Raw genomic sequence first — 22,217 nt, 5'->3', positions numbered from 1 at the left:
GAGTTTTGGAGCCAGGAAGTCCTCATAGTAATTGCCAGTGTCATCACCCTGGCCAAAGTGTATGCCGCATCCAGGGCAGATTGCAAAGACATTTTTTCCACCAAGCAGCTCTTAGAGACAAATGACTGAAATTCATCCTGGGAGGCCTCGGGCTATTGCTCCTCAAACTTGGCGATAGCAAGCCAGTTGAGGAAGTCATATTTGGCCAGCAGCGCTTGCTGACTTCCAATACTCATCTGAAGTAACAATGAGATGTATATCTTTCTGCCTAGGACAGGGGCGGGCAAACTTTTTGGCCTGAGGGCCACATCGGGTTTCTGAAAATTGTACGGAGGGCCAGTTATGGGAGCCTGTGCCTCCCAAAACAGCCAGGCATAGCCCAGCCCCTACCTCCTATCTGACCCCCCCTGCTTCTCACCACCCGATGGCCCCCCCGGGACTCCTGCCCCATCCACCCACCCCCCCGCTCTCGGTCCCCTGACCCTCAACCGCCCCCCGCCACCCCATCCAACCCCCCCCCCTTTCCGGCTTCCTGCCCCCTTACCACACTGCCTGGAGCACTGGTGGCTGGCAGCGCGGCTGCACCAGGACAGGCAGCTGCACAGCACAGAGACCAGGTCAGGCCAGGCTCTGCAGCTGCACTGCCCCAGGAGTTCACATCACCCCTCCCCTCCCCCCTGCTGCCCAGAGCATTGTGCCAGCAGCGTGGCGAGGTGAGGCTGCAGGGGAGGGAGGCAGCAGGTGAGAGTCCAGGGGCTAGCTTCCTGGGTCAGGAGCTCAGGGGCAGGGCAGGACAGTCCTGCGGACTGCATGTGGCCCACGAGCTGTAGTTTGCCTACCTCTGGCCTAGGAGGTCTAGGCGCTTTGAGCCTCCTGGGGGAGGACTTGACTCTGCCCTGCTGGGCCCTGTCATTCACTGCTGTGACCACCAGGGAGATCAGGGTTGGGTGGGAATAAAACTCCTAATATCCCTAAACTGGGATAAATTAGCACTTCCCCAACTGCTCAGCTAACAGTGGTACCAAGGCTAGTGTGCCCCCAAAAGCCCTTGCACTCTCAAGGAGCACCTCATTAATTGGGAAGGCCACTCTCCCAGGGACAGAGGGCTGGAGAATGTCCATGAGTTTATAGGTATTTTTTCTGGAAAAGCTCTGCCTGAGTACCCAGAGAGGAGGCCAGCTGGCATAACAGGTCCTGGTATGCCATAAAATCCTCCAGGATGGAAGAGGAGGAAGAACCAGGCGACACCACATCAAGGGACAAGGATGAGTCTGTTGTCTGGTCTTCCAGCAGGTCCTTCTCCTGGTACACCACCTCCGGACAAGGAAACTCTGGTGGCTCCACAGGCAGGGGGACCGCAGGTGTTTGAACTTGCATCTGATCCGCAGCCACCAATGCCACACAAGCAGGGAATCTCGTTCTTGACTTGGACGACGAGCGAGACCTCAGAGAGTGAGTAGTCTCCCATTGGGCCCGAGGTGGCCACTGGTACAGGTAAGGCATTGGTAGCTAGTAGGCACTGGTCAAGGGACCTCCATCGTGGCCTCAAGGCACATGCCAATTTTGGTAGCCGTAGTGGTCCACCGATGACTCTTGGATGCCCTCAGGTGAAACGAAACCCAACTCTGAAGAAAAGGAGCCCCAGGACCTCAGAGACATGGGAGCAGCGACTCCAGAGGGAGCCAATAGGCAATCCAATTCATCCATAGCCCAGAATGAGGTCAGGATCAGTGCTCCCAAATTAGTCCTCACCACCAGTGCTGAAAAGGTTGGTGCCATAGGCAAGGTCAGGCCTGTTGTAAATGATGGTACTGGAGTGCCTGCATGCCTCAACGTTGAGGGTGGAGACAGCTTTCATGGAATCAGCTGCAGCATCGATTGCACCAGTGTCAAGGAAGGGCACAGTACTGAAGCGCCTTGTACTGGTTCCAGTACTGTGACCACACCAAGCCCCGGAAAAGACATTTACCTTTTTGTAACTATTGGTCTTTGATATGTATTGCTCATGTCCATTCCATCGAAGGTATGTCTGAGCTTGCCAAGTTTTTCCCTCAGTGGTATCCATAGGGAACCAGCTCTGGCACCCTCTAGAGGGCGCACGTATGTACCAGTATAAGGGGCATCGCCAGCTCCCCCCACTCTCAGTTCCTTCTTGACGGAAACTCCGACAGTGGGGAAAGAGGGCAGGTCAAAGAATGGACATGAGCAACACATCTCAAAGAACACCAGTTACAAAGAGGTCTTTTCTTCTTCGAGTGCTTGCTCATGTCCATTCCTTTGTAGGTGACTCCCAAGCAGTACCACCAGAGGCGGGTAGGACTTCATGGACATGTCAATTGCAACACAGCTCTGCCAAATCCAGCATAATCTCTGGCTTGCTGGGTGATGGTGTAATGCATTGTGAACATGTGTACTGAAAACCACGTTGTGGCCCTGCACATGTCCTGGATAGGGACATGTGCCAGGAAGGCAGCCGAAGACACCTGAGCCCTAATCGAGTGAGCCTTCACTACGGGTGGAGGCAAGGCCTGCACCATCTTGTAACAAGTATGGATGCAGGTGGTGATCCAATTTGAAATCCTCTGAGAGGACTCCAGAAGGCCCTTCATCCTGTCAGCTGTCGCGATAAAGATAAAGATAAAGATTGACCTACGGTAGGGCTTGGTGCAGTCCAGGTAGAAAGCCAGGACTCACCAGACATCAAAAGTGTGAGGCCGCCTCTCCTCATTGGTTGACTGTGGCTTCGGGAGGAAGATATCCTGGTTGACATGAAAAGGGGACACCACCTTAGGTGGGAAAGCCAGATTGGGCAGCAGCTGGACCTTGTCTTTGTAGAATACCGTATATGGTGGCTCTGAAGTGAGGGCTTTAATCTCGGCTACACACCTTGCCAAAGGAAGCACTACAAGAAAAGCAACATTCTACAACAGATGGGAAAGGGAGCAAGAAGCCATTGGCTCAAAAGGGTGGCTTGTGACCCTGGAGAGGACTAGGTTGAGGTCCCATTGGGGAACCAGGTCCCAGATCAGTGGAAAGAGCTGTTCAAGGCCCTTCAGGAACCTGATCGACATCTCATGCTAGAATACCAATTTGCCCTGGACTCGAGGGTGGAAGGGCGATATGGCTTCCAGGTGCACCTTGATCAAAGAGAAGGCAAGGCCCTGGTGCTCTAATTGAAGCAGGTAATCCAGGATGGACTGCAAAGACAACTGGGTCAGGGAGATGTTGCACTCCGACGCCCAGCAGAAGTGCTTCCACTTTGCCAGGTAAGTCGCTCTGGTGGAGGGCTTTCTGCTTTCCAAGAGAACCTACTGTACCTGACTAGAGAAGGCCTGTTCCTCTGGGTTCAGCCATGCAGGATCCAAGCCTGAGGTGGAGAGAGGTAAGGTTCGGGTGCAGGAGTCAACCATAATCCTGTGAGAGTAGGTCCAGGCGACTGGGCAGTGGCCACGGGGCTACCATGGCCAGTTCCACGAGCATGCCAAATCAATGCTGGCGAGGCCACACCAGGGAAATCATAATGACTCTTGATTTTCAAGAGGACTTTGCCGATAAGTGGAATCGGCGGGAAGGAGTACATCAGGTCTCTCAACCACGACAGGACAAAAGCATCGGAAAGGGCGCCCCTGCCAAGGCCCTAGAGAGAGCAGAACTGATGACACTTTCTGTTCTGTCTGGTGGTGAACAGGTCCATTCAGAGAGCCCCCCCCCCCACTTTCAGAAGAGTGCCTCAATGACCTCCGAGTGGAGCAACCACTCATGGTGAGAGAAGAAGGACCTGTTGAGGCGATCCACCAGCATGTTCTGGATGCTGGGGAGATGCGAGGCTTCCAGGGAGATTGCATGCTGGATGCAAAAGTCCCACAGGCAGAGGGCCTCCTGGCTGAGAACTCCCGGATCCAGGGAAGGAATGATGGAGGCCAGGGAGACCAGGCGAAACTTCAATTTCTTGAGAGACTTGTTGAGGTTCTGCAGGTCAAGGATGGGCCACAAACCCCCTTTGGCCTTTAGGATAAAAAATAGCAGGAGTAAAACCCCTTTCCCCTTAAATGCAGCAGGACTCCTTCCACAGCTCCCACCCAGAAAAGGCCTGGAGGGTATATCCCCCTGCTACTGTGCTGGGGACCCACTAGTCTGATGTTATAGAGGCCCAATCAAGGAGGACAGGCAGTTGCAAAATAACAGGGGAGCAGGATCCAGGACACAGGCTGGAAGATCGCCCTTGAGCGCACCCTCAAAATGCTTACTTACCACCCTGCTGACTATGGGTGGAGCTTGAGTGAGCGGAAGAAGCCGACTGTTGCCTTGCCGATCCTTACAGCCCCGGCCCTTCTTACAGAAGGGCTCTGACCGAGGTTAACTCCTGAACCTATGGGTATGTTGCAGATTAAACCACCTCCTTGCCAGCATCGGTGTCTATAGCCCCAGGGTGCGCTTTTCCCACACTTCTTTGGTGTTCCTCCTGTTTCCCCTCTCCCTCCTTGTTACTTTTTCCTGCTCTCAATTCTGTATGCATCCGATGAAGTGAGCTGTAGCTCACGAAAGCTTATGCTCAAATAAATTGGTTAGTCTCTAAGGTGCCACAAGTACTCCTTTTCTTTATGCTAATTATTGTATCACACCACACACACACACAGTCCCACCAGTTGATGCTATAATTACCAGTCCAGAGTTATAGTATGTTATAGTTACCAGCCCAGTGGCCGACTAGGTTGATCAGTAAGGAGAAGCCAGGTTCACAACACAATGCTCCAGGGAAGTCTTGGCAGGACGAACCCAAAGTTTCATGGCAAGGCACCCTGATTATATAGTGATTTTCCTTCACTGGGACCAATGAGTTTTGCACTGTCATGCTGTAATCAATTGTTGTTTGACAAGTGCTTGTTTTCTTAAATTGTCCTTCTCATTCTTTACATCAAGTTTCTTAGGGAGTTATTCCATGCTGGTTTTGATCACCGCTATCTTGTCCCCATTGATAGGTGCCTGTCTCATCTTTAGAGTCATCATTCTGCCCTCCTCTGATGCTTCAATAGGGGTGTGTTGCTGCCTCCTGGAGCCCTTGCGTCTGTCTCCGGCTCCTCCCTAGGCCATCTGGTTCAGCAATGGCCTTCACACTTATCTCTTAACCCACACATTCCTCATTCACACCCACAACAGAATTAATTTACACAGAACATTTTGAACATCAAATTGCAGTGCAAAAAAAAAAAAAAAAGAAAAACAATCATGGCATTCCTTTACTTATTTTAAAATGCTTAACCTACAACAAATTGGTGACCCTCAAAGGATCTGTTACTGCCTTGAAATCAGTCCAGACACAGATTCTGGCTGATGGCCCATTAGGCCGTTCCTTTCTGCTATTTAAAAAGGGTGGCTGGCAGAGTATGATCAGATCATACATCCATACATTTAATACATACTATATTATTTTTCTTTATCCTTCATTCTAAATTATATAAAATACAAACATAAAATCCTACTACTACAGATGGACTGCTGAACCTCCATCGAAAGGCCTGATGTTTGCAACCAGGACACACGCCTCATTGAAATCACGGAGGCCACAGTTCAGGCTGTAGAGTCTGTAGTATCTGAGGCCACTTGGAGGGCTGCCCTGGCTGCCGCCCTTCCCTCATCCAGGACCACCAGGAATTCCTTCATGAGGTCCTCTGGCAGTGCAGCCAAGAACTTGGCCATGGACTGCCAGATATTAAAATCATAGCGGCCAAGCAAGGCCTGGTGGTTGGCCACTCTCAGCTGGAGGCAGAATAAATCTTTCTACCAAAGAGATCAAGGCTCTTTGCTTCCTTGTTCTTGGGCATAGATCCCGGTTGGTCTTGTCTGTTGTGATCTTTGGCTGCCGACACAACCAGTGAGCTTGGGGCAGGGTGGGTGTGACGTTTCATTCCATATTCTTTATGAAAATATGCTTATGATATGAATGACATAACTGAGATGTACTTTATGAAAGATGGCTCATGTGAGATATAATTGGAAAGGTTATGATTTACTGAATGCGATTATCCAATCTGTATGCCTGTATCATTTCTGTATCTGAAGTTATGAATATTAACTATGTATCTGTATTTCAACTATGCTACTTTGGGTGACGCCCACTGCTAACGCTTCAGGTACAACAAAGGAAACAATGGCCCATCAGCAAGGACAATGGATTATGAAAAGTGACTCATGGATGCTGTGATCCTACAGGGTCAGATGGTTTTGTCACCTGACACTAAACATTACCTGGGACTTCTTGTAACTTTCCACTGGAAGAGACGGGGTGGGAGGTCAAGTTTAGGAAACAAAGGATTCCTGCCTTATGTCAAGCTTATTAAAGGGTGGGGAGGAAGGCAAACGGGACTCCTCCTCTCCATGGCTGTCTGCCCAAGAAGAGAGATTGCTAAAGCCACCTGAATGGAAGGCAAGAGGGGAGTCCAGACTGAGACAGCGTCCAGTCTGAAAAGGAATATAACTGGAATGCTGAACCACAGAAACTTTGCAACCTGCCTAAAATAACATTTAGGGTGAGAATTTACATTTTGTAACCTGTTTCTTAAGTATATTGATCATAGCTTTTTTTTTTTTTATTTGCTCAGTAATCAGCTTTGTTCTGTTTGTTACCCCTTTTACCCCATTATAAAATCTGCCTTTATAATTAATAAAATTTGTTTTATTATTAAACCCAGTTTCTGTAATTTTTAACTGGAGCGGGGCAGAAGATGTGCATACCTTCCTCCACATTGAGGGAGGAGGTGGATTTCATAACATATCTTTGGATCTGCACTCTAAGGGAGGTGGACACCGGTGTGCTGAGGCAAATCCCTTAAACTGAGCCTTCCCAGAACTGATCTCAGTGCCTGTTTCATTCTGCAGTTGGGGGTAGCCCTGCCTGTGTGTGTGTTGGAGCAGGCTTAATAGCCTGACTCAGCAAGATAGGTAAAAAGGTGCCCAAACTGGCGTAATAGGCAGGCTCAAGTGGCACCAGGTGGCCTCCTAAGGGGTCCAACCTGTCACAGTGGGTATTAAAGTTACATAGTATTTATGCTCTGCCCACTTGGAGACGGGTGGCAGTGAGGAAGGTGTCTGCCACAAGGCCTTGGTGATTTTTGCCACCCCCTTGTGCATAGACAATGCCGCCCTGACTGGCGCTGCTGCACTGAGTACATTAAACAAGGAGTCCGAGGGCTCTGGCAACTTCTCAGCTTCCAGCCCCACGCTGGAGGTGACCTAAGTTCCCTCTAAGCTGCGTGGTCGCACAGCAGCCTATTAAGCACTGTGCAGGTGCTCAGGGCTGCATCCAGGAGAGAAGCGCCCCAGCCTGCCACAGCCGGAGAAGCGTCTCTCCCCCCAAGCCCAGGTGCTGCTGGGGGGGAGTCTTGGGGCAGCCTGCGCCCCAAAGCCCTCATCCTTAGGTCCACCCCAGAGCTTGCACCCCAGCCACAGCCCTCACCCCCCACCCCAACCCTCTGCCCCCTCCCACACTCCAAGCCCCTCAGCCCCACCACATCACCTCCATATCGGTGCACATAACAAAATTAATTCCACACATGCATGGGAAAAATTAGAGGGAACACTGGAGAAAACCCTCTTTAAGAGTTTCTGGTGAGCCTTGGCATCATTCTGGGGAACCGGGTGAGAGGGTCCTGCTATCGCTTCATCAGGTGAAGATGATGAGGCAGGTACAAATGGGTCTAGACGCCAACTGCTCCACTTCTGTCATGGGAGACTCATCTGAGGCAGGCTGGACCCACTCTGACTCCATGTCCAAGTCCAGGGTTGGGCAGGAGACTTGCCAACTGTTTGTAGGATGCCCTGCAACAAACCTATGCCCCTGTGATGACTGAGGAAATCCCCAGGGGTTCCAGAGCTGCCAAAGGGCAGGCCACTGGCCCTGTGGCTATGCTGCCACTGGTGGCCCAGTGGAGAATGCCGATGCCCCAATGGGTAGCTCTGGCCCATGGGCAGTATCTCCTCCTCACTGTCGTTGCTCAAGGAGGGGATACATGTCTGGGGACCAGGCCAGTTCCGAGGCCATCTGTCGACTCCAATCCCATCTGCTCTGGCCCCAAGCCTCTGCTGAGGCTCTGTAGGATGGTAATGGCTCGCAGTGCCACAATCCCGGTGACCAGCAGCCACGTTCAGTGGATCTGCGACAGTACCTCCATGATCAATGCCTTGCGATTCACGAGCAGCGCCGCTCCATTGAGCGGGAACATGAGCAGGTCGACTGATGACTCAGAGACCGAAGCACTCGTGGTGAGCCGTACCAGTGGTCTGGCGACCGGTGGCATGGCTCCGGGGACTGGCGTCTTGACCTTGTGGAGTGGTGCTGTGCGCTGGGTGAGGGGCTCAGGCACTCCCAGTACTGGGGCTCTGAGGACTGCTGTCATGCCTCTACAGGTCTGCGCCAGCCAACTGGCGATCGCCACCTCAAGCCCAGGGAACACTGCCTGGAGTCCATGGACCGACACCAGGGACTCTGGCAGGCCAGCCAGCCTGCGTCCATGGGCTGGTGCCATTGCTCAGGTGAGCATTGACAGGGCACCTCCTGTGGCAAGGAGTGGTGCCATACAGATGAGGACCATTGTAAGGGTTCCAAGGACAGTTTACCCCTCGTCTGTAGTTAGTGTGGGCAGCACCAGCAAAGACAGAATGTTTCATAAGGCCTGAAAGGCCTCCAGAGTGGATGACACTGCCAGGTGCCGAGTACTTCTGCCGCTCCCTGGAGTGGCAGGCAAGTCCTGGAGTGGGCTCGGCCACTCAGCAGAAGTCAGGGACTGACCTCTGTCCAGAGGGGAAGAGCTGCCCCTCGCAGGTCTTTGTTCTCCTTCAGCCCTCTCCTTCCCTTTATGGGACGTAGGAGAACATCCCCTCCCGGCCTTTCTTTGCTTTGGAGAAGAGGAGACTAAGGGGGTATGATAGAGGTATATAAAATCATGAATGGTGTGGAGACTAAGACTACCTCTGAGTCAGTTTTCTCTGCCAGTTTGGGCCTCCAGAACCCTGATTTGTCAAGGTCAGACACGCCAGTCTCCTCCAACACAGACCCAGGATCTGAACCACGCGCCCCAAAGCTGCAGAATTAATTGAAAACAGCTTAAGAAATGCTCCTCTCTCTAGCACCCAGACATCCAGCTCCCAATGGGATCCAAACCCCAAATAAATCCGTTTTACTTTGTATAAAGCTTATACAGGGGAAACTCAAATTGTCCGCCCTCTATAACACTGATAGAGAGATATGCACAGCTGTTTGCTCTCCCAGGTATTAATTACGTACTCTGGGTCAATTAATAAGCAAAAGTGATTTTATTAAGTATAAAAAGTAGGATTTAAGTGGTTCCAAGTAATAACAGACAGAACAAAGTACGTTACCAAGCAAAATGAAACAAAACACGCAAGTTAAGCCTAATACATTAAGAAACTGCATACAGGTAAATCTCACACTTAGAGATGTTCCAATAAGCTTCTTTCACAGACTGTACTCCTTCCTAGTCTGGGTCCAGCAATCACTCACACCCCCATAGTTACTGTCCTTTGTTCCAGTTTCTTTCAGGCAGCTCTTGGGGGTAGAGAGGCCATCTCTTAAGCCAGCAGAAGACAAAATGGAGGGGTTTCCAGGGCCATTTATACTCTCTCTCTTGTGGGTGGAAACCCCTTTGTTCTCCTGTGCAAATTCACAGCAACAAGACGGAGTTTGTAGCCACATGGCCAAGTCACATGTCCATGAATGATTCAGCTTTTTGCAGGCCAACGCCATTGTTTACATTAGTTTGAATGTTCCCAGGAAAGCTCAGATGTGGATTGGTGTCTCCCAAAGTCCATTGTCAGTTAAGTGTTTCTTGATTGGGCACTTAGTGAGAACAGTCCTTTCTCAAGAAGCTGACCAAATGCTTCACTGAGGCTACTTAGAACCAAACACATTGAGATGCAAGTAGATAACCAATATTCATAACTTCAAATACAAAAATGATACATACATACAGACAGCATAATCATAACCAGCAAACTACCACCTTTCCATAGACACCCCACTTGACCTCCTCTGTACAAGACCTGGTGCCACCATAGGACCTTGGTTGCAACAATGACCTATACAGTCACAGTTCATGTCAATAACATCACACCACCCACGCCATTCCGCATGCCGAACAGTCCCAGTCGATGCTCTTCTTAGAGGAGGCAGAGGAGTTGCCCCGAGACCTAGGGTGCTCCTAGTCAGTCTTATGTGACCTCTTCTTTGGCATCGCTGATGGGGAACAACTCCTGCACCTCTTTGGAGAGGTTCCTGCTCTAGAACAGGAGGCAGTAACACTTTCTGAGCCAGCGGGTGATCTGCAGCCAGCGGAAGGCCTCGGTACCGGGTCAAGCCTCATGGCCTGCTCAAGCAGGTGCTGTTTAAAACAAAAGGCCCACACCACCTGAGTCAGTTTCTTGAATAATCTGCAGATCGCACAGCACTCCTTTGAGTGGGCTTCGCTGAGGCAGAGCGAGCACCATCTGTGGAGTCACTGTTAGGAATCACCTCTCCACATGAAGGGTAATGCTTGAACCCCAGTGAGGGCATCACCAGGAGCACTACCACTATACTGAAAACTTTTAACAAACACCAACTATATACAACTAGGCTAAGATATAAATTTGTGAGATTGTGAAGCAACAATCGCAGAGCTACAACTGCAGTTGACAGGCAGTAAGAAGGAATTGAGGGGGGCCACCTCAGAGAATCACAGGAAGGACTACATGCATAAATGCTGCCTCTCTACAGGTATTGCTAGGCAAAAGTCTCCAGCCCCTGTGTACAGAACACACATAGGATACACATCTGCATCTACTTGAAGAAGAATCATTAGTTACCCACAGTGGAACAGCTTTGAGAGGAGATTGAGGTAGCACCTCAGTGGTAGGGCACTTGCCCAGTTCAAACCCTTTCTCCCTGTCTGGCAGAGGGGGGGAATTGAACCCAGGTGTCCCATGTCTTAGGCAAGTGCTCTAACTGCTGAGATGCCACTGCCTCCTCCTTCAGCTGTGTTGTGTGAAGTGAAGCAGGTGCCTGACTCATTCCCCACGAAAGTACCTTAGGTGCTTAAACCACCGGATGCCAAAGTGGCTGGTTCCTGTTCCTGGAACACTAAGCACTGTGAGGCCCCTGCCTGCAGCCTGGAATTAGGCATCATCTCTGAGAGGGGGGCAGGACTTAGCACACAGCTCTCAGCTCAGCATCTCCCATTGGCTACTTTAGGCAGCTCCCCACCTGGCATGCTGGCTTCTGTGACTCAAATTCTAAGGTACCTATCTCTCCCCATTCACTGTATACGGAACCTTGGAGCCCAACTCAGGCTCTGTGGCTCACTGTTGTGTTCTGTCATTCTCTAGGCACCTAAAAGATGGGAGCCACGACACTCAGCACTGCATCATCTAAGTCCCTGTGTGGATCTGGGTCCTTATGGAGAAGAAGCGTCTCTAAGCTAGTGGCTATAATTTCAGCCATGTTAACATCTGACTTCAGCCCAGCCATAGTGCAAGGTTTTTATCTGGTTTGGAAAATAAAGGCTAGTGATGCTATGTTGAAGAGATGGTGAGGTGACCTAATCAATAAGGAGTACCTAGTGGGTCCGTCCAATTCCAATTCTCTCATATGCTTTTTGTGAGCTACCAGCACAGGGAGACCATTCTAGCTACCTCACCTATCACAGTCTCTCATTTATTTCTCTCTTTATGAGCTGGGTTTTAGAGGGAAAATTCTAGCATGCACACTGCTCCTCACATTACACCAGTCCAACCAGTCTCAAGGTTCCAGGTCCTATAGCACTTCTGGCTAGATTCTACATTCACTTGATACCCTGATGATCTACAACGGGAGAGGAAAGGGGCAGCCCTCCATTGCAATTACTGCTGATAGTTGAGATAGACAGTACTTGTGGTATGGTGAAAACAGAAGCTGGCAGACAATTCTAGCTGGCAAGTGCCACCTGCAGGCCAACCTCAATATTGCTTCTAACAGCTCATTTTTCACTTTCTATCATTGGTACTGTACTTATCTCGCCCTCATTCCTGGGGTCTGAGCACCTCACAATCCCTTCTGCATTCATCCTCACAACACAGGGCAAGTGTCCCACAACTTACAGATAGGAAAATGAGGCCCAGAGAGGCTAAGGGATGGGTCCAAGGTCAGAAGTGAGTAAATCCCAGGCCCATGCTTCCTCTCACACAAAATGCTAAAAGTGGAAGTGCAATAAGACACATTCGGAAACCAGTAACTTGCCTGACTACTCGGCGAAGAGCACAACACACGCTAGTGCTTCCCCACTCTGTTAGAGATGAAAAGAAAAGCAGGCTGACCCAGAGGCAGATTCAGTAAATGGGCTTCGTTATTGCAGTACTTGTTCCTCTCGACCCAATTGTCGAGAAAGCACTGAGTTAATCACAGCACGCTCTTTTATCTAAGTTAATATGTAAATACCCCCATTTACTACAACACCCCCCAAAACCCTTATTTGATAATATGAATGCCCATATAATGAATATTAATAGCTATATACCAAATATAATTATACCCGCCCCTGTTTACAGCATTAAGCATATTATAGACATTTTTACATTGAAGACATTTCTTTGCAGTAATTGTAGCCACATGTTCCCTTAAATCAGCAGTTCACAGGGGAGGGAGAAATAGGCCATGATTCCGAGCTCATTTATGTAGCTGGGAAAGGAAGGGATGGGGGAGAACACTTCTTTACACAAAGGGTATCCTTCAGATAATCACATTCCTTATGCAACTACAATGCTTATCTATCCTTAACAAACAGAAGGGAAGGGAAAGGGATGGCAACTTTATCTGTCAAGTGAAGAAAAGGTGCCTGTCTGTGCCTTTACTTCCTACTACCATGCTAGCACACCAGCAGTTTCCCAGGTCTTTACTTAACCCTTACATATCCCAACACACTTTAGCACAGGAAGCATTATGGGCCTTTCACAAAGTCAGGGTGTCAAAACCCGCACCCTAAAGTGGCATGACCTCACGATTGCAGGTGCATTCCATTGTGGTAGGATACAAGTTGGCAGAGAACCAACACAGAATTGGATAGGCAGGGAGGGCAGAGAGGCAGATAATGGCAAAAAAGTTTAATTTAGGTGTAAGCTTTGAGGAGAGAAGCTTGTTTTCTCATTATGCTCTCTGCAGGACCATGCAGTACAGAAATGAGTAATGGCAACTGTGGTTTAGCAGTGTCATGGCATATTCTGGTTACAGGAAAAACCCAAGATGGCACCTGGTTCCAACTGAAGCTAGAGGCAGGATATGGACCCAAGAGGTTTCAGCACCGTCTTGTCTACTCAGGCAGTATAGCATGTCACAGAGGCCACTCGTTGCCAAAGGATTGTGGTCTTGAATCCAAACTTTAAATTTCACACTCTTGGGGGTTGCAAAAGACAGTTACCTTTTTCCATAACTGGTGTTCTTCGAGATGTGTTGCTCATTCAACTTAGGGGGTGTGCTCGCCACATGCACCAGTGCCAGAAGTTTTTCCCTCAGCAGTCTCCATAGGGGACCAGCTCTGGCGCCCCTTGGAGTGGCGCACATATGCTATGCCATATAGGCTGCCGGCGGCTTCCTCTACCCTCAGTTCCTTCTTGCCAAAAATTCCAACAGTGGGGAAGGAGGTGGAGTCGTTGAATAGACATGAGTAACATCTCAAAGAACACTAGTTACGGAAAAAGGGAACTGTCTTTTCTTCGAGTGATTGCTCATGTCCATTCAACTTATGTGATTCCAAGCACTACCCATGGAGTTCATGAACATGTAGTCTGCAAACAGCTCTGCCGAACCCAGCATCGTCCTTGGCCTGCTGCGTGATGACATAGTGCGCAGCAAACGTGTGCCGAGGATCACATCATGGCTTTACAGATGTCCTGGATCAGAACACGTGCCAGGAAGGCCACCAAGGATGCCTGCACTCTAGGCAAGTGGACTCTGATTATCAGTTTTCACTGAGTGACCGGGGACCCAAATCCCCTGCCAGCTCATAACAAGCCCTTATGCAAGCGGACCAAATCACTTGGAGATCGGAGGCAAGGAGGGAGGGACTTACCAGAGGGCATTTGTAATTTTCGTGACCCCCTCATATAAGGCAAAAGCTATCCTGGCTGGGGCTAAGGGGCAGATAATATCATAGAGAGAGTCTGCGGGCTCCTCTAAGTCCTCCGCCTGGAGGCCCAGGTTGGCGGCAACCCTCTTTAACAGCTCCTTATGTGCTGTAGCATCATTCTAGGGAACCAGTGGAGGGGGCCCCACTATAGCCTCATCTGGTGACAAATAGGAGGAAGCTGGTACCAAGGGGTCCTCCACAACCAGAGGTGGTCCAGCAGCTTGCTCACCCCCTTCCTCCTGTGCCTATTCTGTTACTCAATCCACAGCCATTAGGAAAGGCTGGCATAGTCACCAAAGCAGTGAAATAGAAGACATGGTCGGACAGAGCAGGGGATGGAATGTGGATGTGCTAGCTCACTATTTTAGGAGGAAACATTCGGGTGTTTATTCAAACAGAGTAGCAGCCAATAGCTATTTTAGAACAGGTTGTCACACAAAGCAGTCACAGGGAGGTACAGGCTGTTAGTACAACTACAGGATGAAGTCCTTCAATCCAGAGAAATGCATTATCCCTAGGAGAGGCTTGAAGAAAGGTTCATTTGTCCAGAGAATTAGGGTCTCTTCAATGCCCTTGTGTTAGCTAGAGGGGTTCCTCTGGGTCTCCTTACTTGGCCCGGCGTAGGTGGGAATAGCTCTGGATAGTCCTCTCCACTGCTTCATCCAGGCTCACCACTGGCTTGTAGCCCATGTACCTTTTGGCCCTCTTGCAGCTGTAGTAATGGAATGTCCCAGCTAATGCTACCCGCATGGGGGTGAAGGTAGGTTTGATCGTGATGAGTGGACTCAGCAGCAGCAACACCAGAGACAGTAAGAGGGCTAAGTAATATGCCACCCAATAGGGGATTTGGTATTTGGGTGCACTGTAGTTCAAGCCAGTCAAGATACGGGACATGAATGACCAGAAAGGGACTGGCTCATCGTTTGTGATGTGAAATGCCTGAAAAAAAGAACACAAAAAAAGCCTTGTGGTTAAATGTGACAATTTGGACACATTTTTATAAAGCCCTAGTTTTAATTTCATTTTATTGTTGAATAGATTAACACCCGCAGCTTTGCTCTGATGACTCTTAGTATCAGACTTAAAAAAGAAAAATTAACTATATTTAATATCAAGAAATGGCCATTTACGGAACTACAACTCCCTCCCTTGTTAAGAGAGCCTACTGCTCCCAACAAACCAGAAGTGAAAATTCACACCCCCGAGTGGCATAGTTAAGCCTACCTAGTCCCCATGTAGACAGCTCTAGGTTGACAGAAGAATTCTTCTGTTGACCTCGCTGCCACTTCTCGAGGAGGTGGATTACCTATGCCGATGGGACCAACCCTCCCATTAGTGTAGACAGCGTCTATACTGAAGCGCTACAGCTGCGCAGCTGTGCCACTGTAGCATTTTAAGTGTAGACAAGACCTCAGACTATTAGTGATTGTTGCACTGTTTAATTCTTTACCCAAAGATAACTTTGAGAATTTCTGCTGGAGTAGGTGTTTTGTAACTGCTGTGTTATACTTTTTAAGTGCTTAGAGCTTTGATTGAGCAGTAACTTTAAAGTCTATCTTTAGCCCTTATGGTTGCGAGAAGCTTTTACCAGATGCACAGCCATCTGAATGAATCTGCAGACAAAAAAGAAAAATAGCTACAAGGTATGAACTACCTCCATTGGTCTTCAAAGTTAACATCCCATTGAGACCAATACTTCCATGTCAGTATTAACTATTTTATTGCCAATCCTATTAGCAGAAACATGCAGCTATTTCAGGAGTATGGGCAGAGCATGGATAGGGTACCACACTCCCCCAACCTCAGTTAAGTCCCGACCATGGGGTGTGGCAGAGTAGTGCATGTGCGGGTGAGGAGATGGAGTCTGGGGAAAGTTTACACAGCACTTTTTCATAGTGGGTTTTATTCTAGTTAGTGCAGTCACTTTCCTGTGTAATAAAAATTCATCCAAGTCACTGAGAGGAAAGAAGAGCTAAGACACAAAGAAATGGAACCTCTGATCACACCCAGTTTTGCTATCCATATGCAATGGGGAGACTACCTTACCTTCCCACACAGGGGAGAGTCTTTATGAAGATGCTCTGCAGCTAGTATGTGCCCATGGACCACATTTTCCACAAAGGTAAAGTCTACTAGGTTCTTCCCATCCCTGCGTACACAAAAGGAAAAGGCTTATCTCAATGTACAAGGCAGCTGAAAATCAGCAAGTGGCAAAAGGCAAAGCTACCAACATAGCTGAGCTCCCAGCTACCTCTTCCCCAGATGTCAGAAAAAGGTCCTGCTTCAGGCCAACCCCTTTCTGAACAAGAAGCCTCTAAGGCTTTGTCTACACTACGGACCTCACAGTGGCACAGCTGTACCGCTGCAGCTGCGCCACTGTAAGGTCTCCTGTGTAGCTGCTCTATGCCAATGGGAGACAGCTCTCCCACCAGCATAATTAAACCATCCCAATGAGCAGTGGTAGCTATGTTGATGGGAGAGCGTGTTTTTTTCCCCACACACCCCGATCAATAAAAGTGCTAGTGTAGACAAAGCCTAAATCACTACTCAGGAGCAAGCCTGGCACCGTCCCAGCTCCTGTCCAATGTCCCAGGTAAGGCTTTAAAACCTGCAGTCACATCTAATTGAAATCTGAAGGTTTTGGGACCCACAAATCATCAGTGAAACAGTCCACAGAAGCAGAACAGATATGACTATTGTATCTAGCACACGAAGGGTTATTTAAGGACAAGCTTTCTGCTCAATTATAAATTTGCCTGACGCATTAAAATTACATTTCATCCAAATTTAGCCCTGGCCAAAATGAGGGGGATCTTCACCTGCTTACATCAGAGTTGAATTTAACCCACTGTGTTCATTTCTCTTTAAGAGCCTAATTAAATCAACAACTGGATTGTCAGATGCACTCTCCCAGCCCCTGTCCCTGAAAGCAAATTGTTGTGAAACAACTTCCTGATGATTTGTAATTTTCAGTCCTTGTGGCTTTAATGGGTCATACAAAGATAGAAAAGAAAAGAGTCTTCACTGGAAGGGAATACATAAGTGTTTCTAGTTCTACAGAGCCAACACCTTTCTGAGGGAGGAAAATGGAGACTATAAAAGAAATGTTTCAGTAACATAAAGAAGGGGAAGCTTAAATTTATTTGGATTCATGATTCATAAAGCAGCTTGAGAAGGTAAATTTAATTGATGGCACAAGTGCAAGCTAACACAAGCCACCTCTCTCTCTAAATAGGTCTCTCACACACACACACACGTACCCCTCCCAGTATGCAATTAAATCTATTATAAATTAGATGGGAAATTTATTTTTTAAATCACAATACACGAGTCTAAAAAAAGTCTTAATATTCTTGCTCTAAATTTTAAATTCCACACTATGAGTTGTGCCATTTGCAATGAGGAAGCAAAGTTTTTGAACTTTATTATAGTTATCAATATGAATATCAAAATGCAATTTAAGTTTTGAGATCACAATAAGACAGTCGAATGCAACAATTGTATAACACTAGATGAGTTAACATAACACAATCCATGTTCTGTCAGGTCTTGTTGCATATTACATATGAACATAACTTGACCATGATGAATGTGTGACTAGTCAGCTTTGAACTACTGTCCAAACTACTAGGGCTGTGGCATTTAAATGTAACTTCTCTCTGATTTATAGGTCAATCTTTGTTTTGACCTGTAATGTCACAACCATAATTTAGCCATAATGATCAAGAATCTTCACTATAAACTAGCATAGAACAAGAAACTCTTAAAGATGGTCTATCTGATAAAGGCTCATATGTCACTCTCATTACTGTTGAGTCTGAGCACCATCCAGTAGTGCATTAAGCAATATTTGTACATAGTTATATTATAATTATATACATTTGTTCTAGGTGGTTAATAGATAGCTCAATTGATGTCTCTTCAAACAGGAGACAAACTCATCTCAGTGCCAGTATCCCACAAAAAGAAGGCTTCTTCAAAATGAAACCTGGGTCAAAGCAGTGGTGGTATAGCTGGGGAACCCATCATTTCCTGGGAAAAAATGTTATGATTCCTGAGTAGGTTCTGTGCAGAAGTTGATGGACTGTTAAATCACACATTCTGCCTAGTTCTTGGGCATCTCCAGGCAGGGCCTTTGATTTAACATTGGAGGAGCACCATCCACATCTTTGACACTACAGATCTAATAATATTCTCTTCCAAATGGGGTATGTCACTTTGGTATCAAATTTCCCATGAGACAAAGATATAAGTCTCTCTCACCCAATCATGAACTTCATTTTGCCACTCTTAGCTGCCTGAATGAGGATGGGAACCAACTGGAGGTCCCTGGGACCAAATATCCCATGAGGGCGAATGGCAGTTGTGAAGAAATTATCATCTGGGTCATTAGCATTTAGCACTTCCTGTGGGAGACAAAAAGTTAGTCAAGAAAGACTGGTGAGACCAACAGATGGCTTAGAAATGCATCCCTTGCATCATCCCATAGAACTGCTTCCTCCGCATTTTGGGGGGGAACCTTTCTCCAGCATCAATGTATGAGCTAATGCCCATCTATGCCTTTGTGGAACACCTTTTCCCTCTGGATCGCCTCCTTTTTTTCACTCCTCTTCCTGCCAAGAAGGCAGCAGACAAGGCCGCATCCAGTTTCATTGTCAGACACAACTTCACAGATCAGCCAACAAAAGAGAGAGACTCTTCAGGTCTCTCAAGAAGGACCAAAGAAATCATATCTATAGGTGAACAGTGGAACCCTGGAACTTTTGGAACTGCACCACTCCATCCACCCCTTGCTGAGGTAGTGGGGAATAGGAGAAGTAGAAAGAATTATTTCTCCACCCCAAAATCCTTTAGCTCGTCAATAAATGAAAAATTTCCATCATTATCTCCCTTAATCCACTTTTTGAGAAAGCATCATCTCACTCCACTAGAATCACCAACTGATAACATGCAGACTTAGTTTAGTTTTAGTTCCATTAGGAGTTTCCAAACAACATGTTCTACCATATTCCAGCAGCTGGTGTCTTTCCCAGAAGAAACCCAGTGTTATTTGTTATGAAGTACTGAGTTGTATGTGCAAATAAATATGGATAGTTCCACTGCTTTGCCAAAAACAAAGGCATAATTATGGGCGTATTGGGCTGGATTTGTCTAATCGTGTATTCATAAGCCTCCTACTCCATTAGTTCATCAATCTGCAAGGCAGCTGAGTTTGCAAATGAATAGATGCGCTGATGCGATTTTTGAATAGCAAGTACATGGCGTTTTTTAAAAAAAATTAAGGGTTTTTTCAAGGAATGCAAAAAGGCTGTTAAGCCTAATACTTTTGCTTAAGGGTTAACTCAAACTGGGATTCAAATATAAATTCTGCTGAAAACTTTATGAAACTTTAGACTATTTCCATACATTTTTTTTAATTCCAATTACAAGGATTTGGTTTTGTTTCATTTAAAAACAGTCCCCTGCCATATTTAACACCCAACTCCTGCAGCACTAAGAATTTGAATGTGAAACAGACTTCAGAGATTGTCAATGTCCCAAGTGGGAGAAAATGCAAAGTGCACAAAGACAGACAAGTTTTTACTTTCATAATGGAAGATGTTCTCCGCACCAGAGGCAACAAAATGTGTTTGTACAACATGTGATTAAGTTGACAGTGTCCCTTTAACTTTACCGGTCTCAGTCTCACTTTCCTGCTCTTTCCACACTAATCCTCTGGCACACCTTCCGCACAAATAAACATGTCTCAGACGTATACCCTACTTCAATAGCATAACTTATACCACAGGTTTACTTTGCTCTCTTTTCTATTAAGCAAAGGTACTGCTGGTATAAGGGGAGGTTTGACAGCTGTGAAGACAAAGCTCTATATTTATCCAAAGAACAGGAACAGCATGAGCATCTGCTGTGAAAGCATCTTTTCCACTGCACCATCAGTGTGCCACAATGCTATTTTAAAGGCACCAGGGGAGACTTTCAAAGATGCTTGCAAACCGCTATTTGTATTTTTGAAAGTCTCCATCGTCTCTACATGACAGATATTCATGCATTCTTTATGGCTCATTAACCTCTTTGCTGAGATTGTCAGCAAGGAGACTAAATAAAAAAAAACAAACAGTTACCCACCTTTTCGTAACTGTTGTTTTTCCAAGATCCATTCCATTCCAGGAGTGTGTGCGCCCACATGCACAGTTGGAGACTTTTGCCTTATCGGTATCTGAAAGGCCAGCTGTGGCGCCCCCTTGAGTGCCATGCTCATGCATCGGTATATCAGGCACCACCGGCCCTACACCCTTCTCAGTTCCTTCTTGCCAGCAACTTCAACAGAGGGGCAGGAGGTTGGGTAATGGAATGTACATGAGCAACACATCTCAAAGAACAACTGTTATGAAAAGGTGGATAACCATTTTTCCTTCTTCGAGTGCTTGCTCATGTCGATTCCGTTCTAGGTGACTCACAAACAGTATTAACGGAGGTGGGCTCGGAGTTCACAGTCGTGCAGCTTGCAGCACTGCTCTACCAAAGCAAGCATTGTCTCGAGCTTGTTGGGTAAGCACGTAGTGAGATATGAATGTGTGAATGGACTACCAGATAGCAGCCCGGCAGATATCTTGAAGGGCTCTTGGGCTAGGAAGGCAGCCGACGAGGCCTGAGCTCTAGTTGAGTGGGGGGTTACAATTGCTGGCAGAGGCACCTTCAGCCAATCATAGCAGAAACGGATGCAGGCAGTGATCCAAAATAAAATCCTCTGGGCAGACACACAATGGCCTTTCATCCTATCTGCCACCGCGATGAACAACTGAGTCAACTTGTGAAATAGTGTGGTCCTTTTGATGTAGAAGGCTAGCACTCTCCTGACATCCCGGGAGTGCAAGCTACACTCCTCCTCAAACTTATAAGGCTTTGGAAAGAAGACTGGCAAGAATACGTCCTGGCTGGCGTGAAATTGCAAAACCACCATAGGCAGGAAAGCCGGGTGTGGCAGCTGCTGGACCTTATCCTTGAAGAACACAGTATACAGTGCTTCCAATGTGAATGCCTTAATCTCAGAAACCCTTTGGAAAGAAGTTATCGCCACCAGAAATGACACCTTCCAGGAGAGCAGAAGAGAACTGGACACCAAGGGATCGAAGGGTGCTTTCGTGAGCTGCTTGGGTTCCAGATTAAGGTACCATGGATCCCAGACTTGAGAGTAGAGCCGCTCCAGACCTTTTAAGAACCAGACCGTCATGCCATGGGCAAAGACTGATCTGCCCTGGAACAGAGTGAAAGGCTGATATAGCAGCCAAGTGGACCTTAATGGATAAAAGGGACAAGGCTTGGAGCTGAAGATGCACAAGGTAGTTCAGGATCAGCTGCAGCGAGACCTGCTCAGGCCCAACACCTCGGGCCAAAAGTCCAGCACGTGAAGCTTTTCCATTTAGCCAGATAGGTAGCTCTAGTGGAGGGCTTTCTGCTTCCCAGTAGGACCTGCTGGACTCTAACCAAGCACTCCTGCTTCTCAGTAGTCAACCATGGGGCAACCAAGCTGTGAGGTGCAGCGCTGCCAGGTTCGGGTGCAGGAGACAGCCATGATTCCGCGACAGGAGATCCGGCCAGGTCCGACACTGACAGGTCCACAAGCATGCTGAACCAGTGCTGGCGAGGCCAAGCCAGGGCGATCAGGATGACCTTGGCCTTGTCCTGCTTGACCTTCATGAGGACCTTGTGGAGCAATGACACTGGCAAGAAAGCGTACATCAGAACCCCAGACCACAGGAGTAAAAAGGCGTCCGATAGGAAGTCCCTGTCTATTCCCCAGAACAAGCAGAACAGCTGGCACTTCCTGTTCTGGCAAGTCGCAAACAGGTCCACCTGGGGAGACCCCCCTTCCGGAAGATTTGGTAGACCACATCGGGGTGCAGAGACCACTCATGGCAAGATGAGAAGGTTCTGCTGAGGTGATCCGCCAAAATGTTCCTGGTCCCGTGAAGGTGCACTGTCACAAGATAAATGACATGCTGCACACAGAAGTCCCAGAGCTAGAGGGCTTCCTGGCAAAGGGCTCATGACCTGGCTCCACCTTGTTTG

The 22,217-nt window shown here is 47.9% G+C and overlaps 1 protein-coding gene across 5 annotated transcripts in view; it reads right to left on the bottom strand.

The window, feature by feature from the left end:
• Window positions 1–12,593: 12,593 nt before the first annotated feature.
• NSDHL (NAD(P) dependent steroid dehydrogenase-like) overlaps window positions 12,594–22,217 on the bottom strand; it is a 30,017-nt gene continuing 20,393 nt past the window's right edge. For all 5 annotated transcript variants that reach the window (XM_043521705.1, XM_027829576.3, XM_043521706.1 and 2 more), the window contains 3 exons: window positions 18,411–18,553; window positions 16,194–16,296; window positions 12,594–15,086 (listed from right to left, as the gene is read on the bottom strand). In XM_043521705.1, coding sequence (XP_043377640.1) covers window positions 14,754–15,086; window positions 16,194–16,296; window positions 18,411–18,553 — 579 coding nt within the window. In that variant the 3' untranslated portion in view covers window positions 12,594–14,753. The remainder of the gene's footprint in view (window positions 15,087–16,193; window positions 16,297–18,410; window positions 18,554–22,217) is intronic.

Source organism: Chelonia mydas, chromosome 9 (assembly GCF_015237465.2).
Source record: "Chelonia mydas isolate rCheMyd1 chromosome 9, rCheMyd1.pri.v2, whole genome shotgun sequence".
Lineage (NCBI taxonomy): Eukaryota > Metazoa > Chordata > Testudines > Cheloniidae > Chelonia > Chelonia mydas.
Note: the sequence above shows the minus strand (reverse complement) of the source record. Positions and strands in the feature narration are given on the sequence as shown.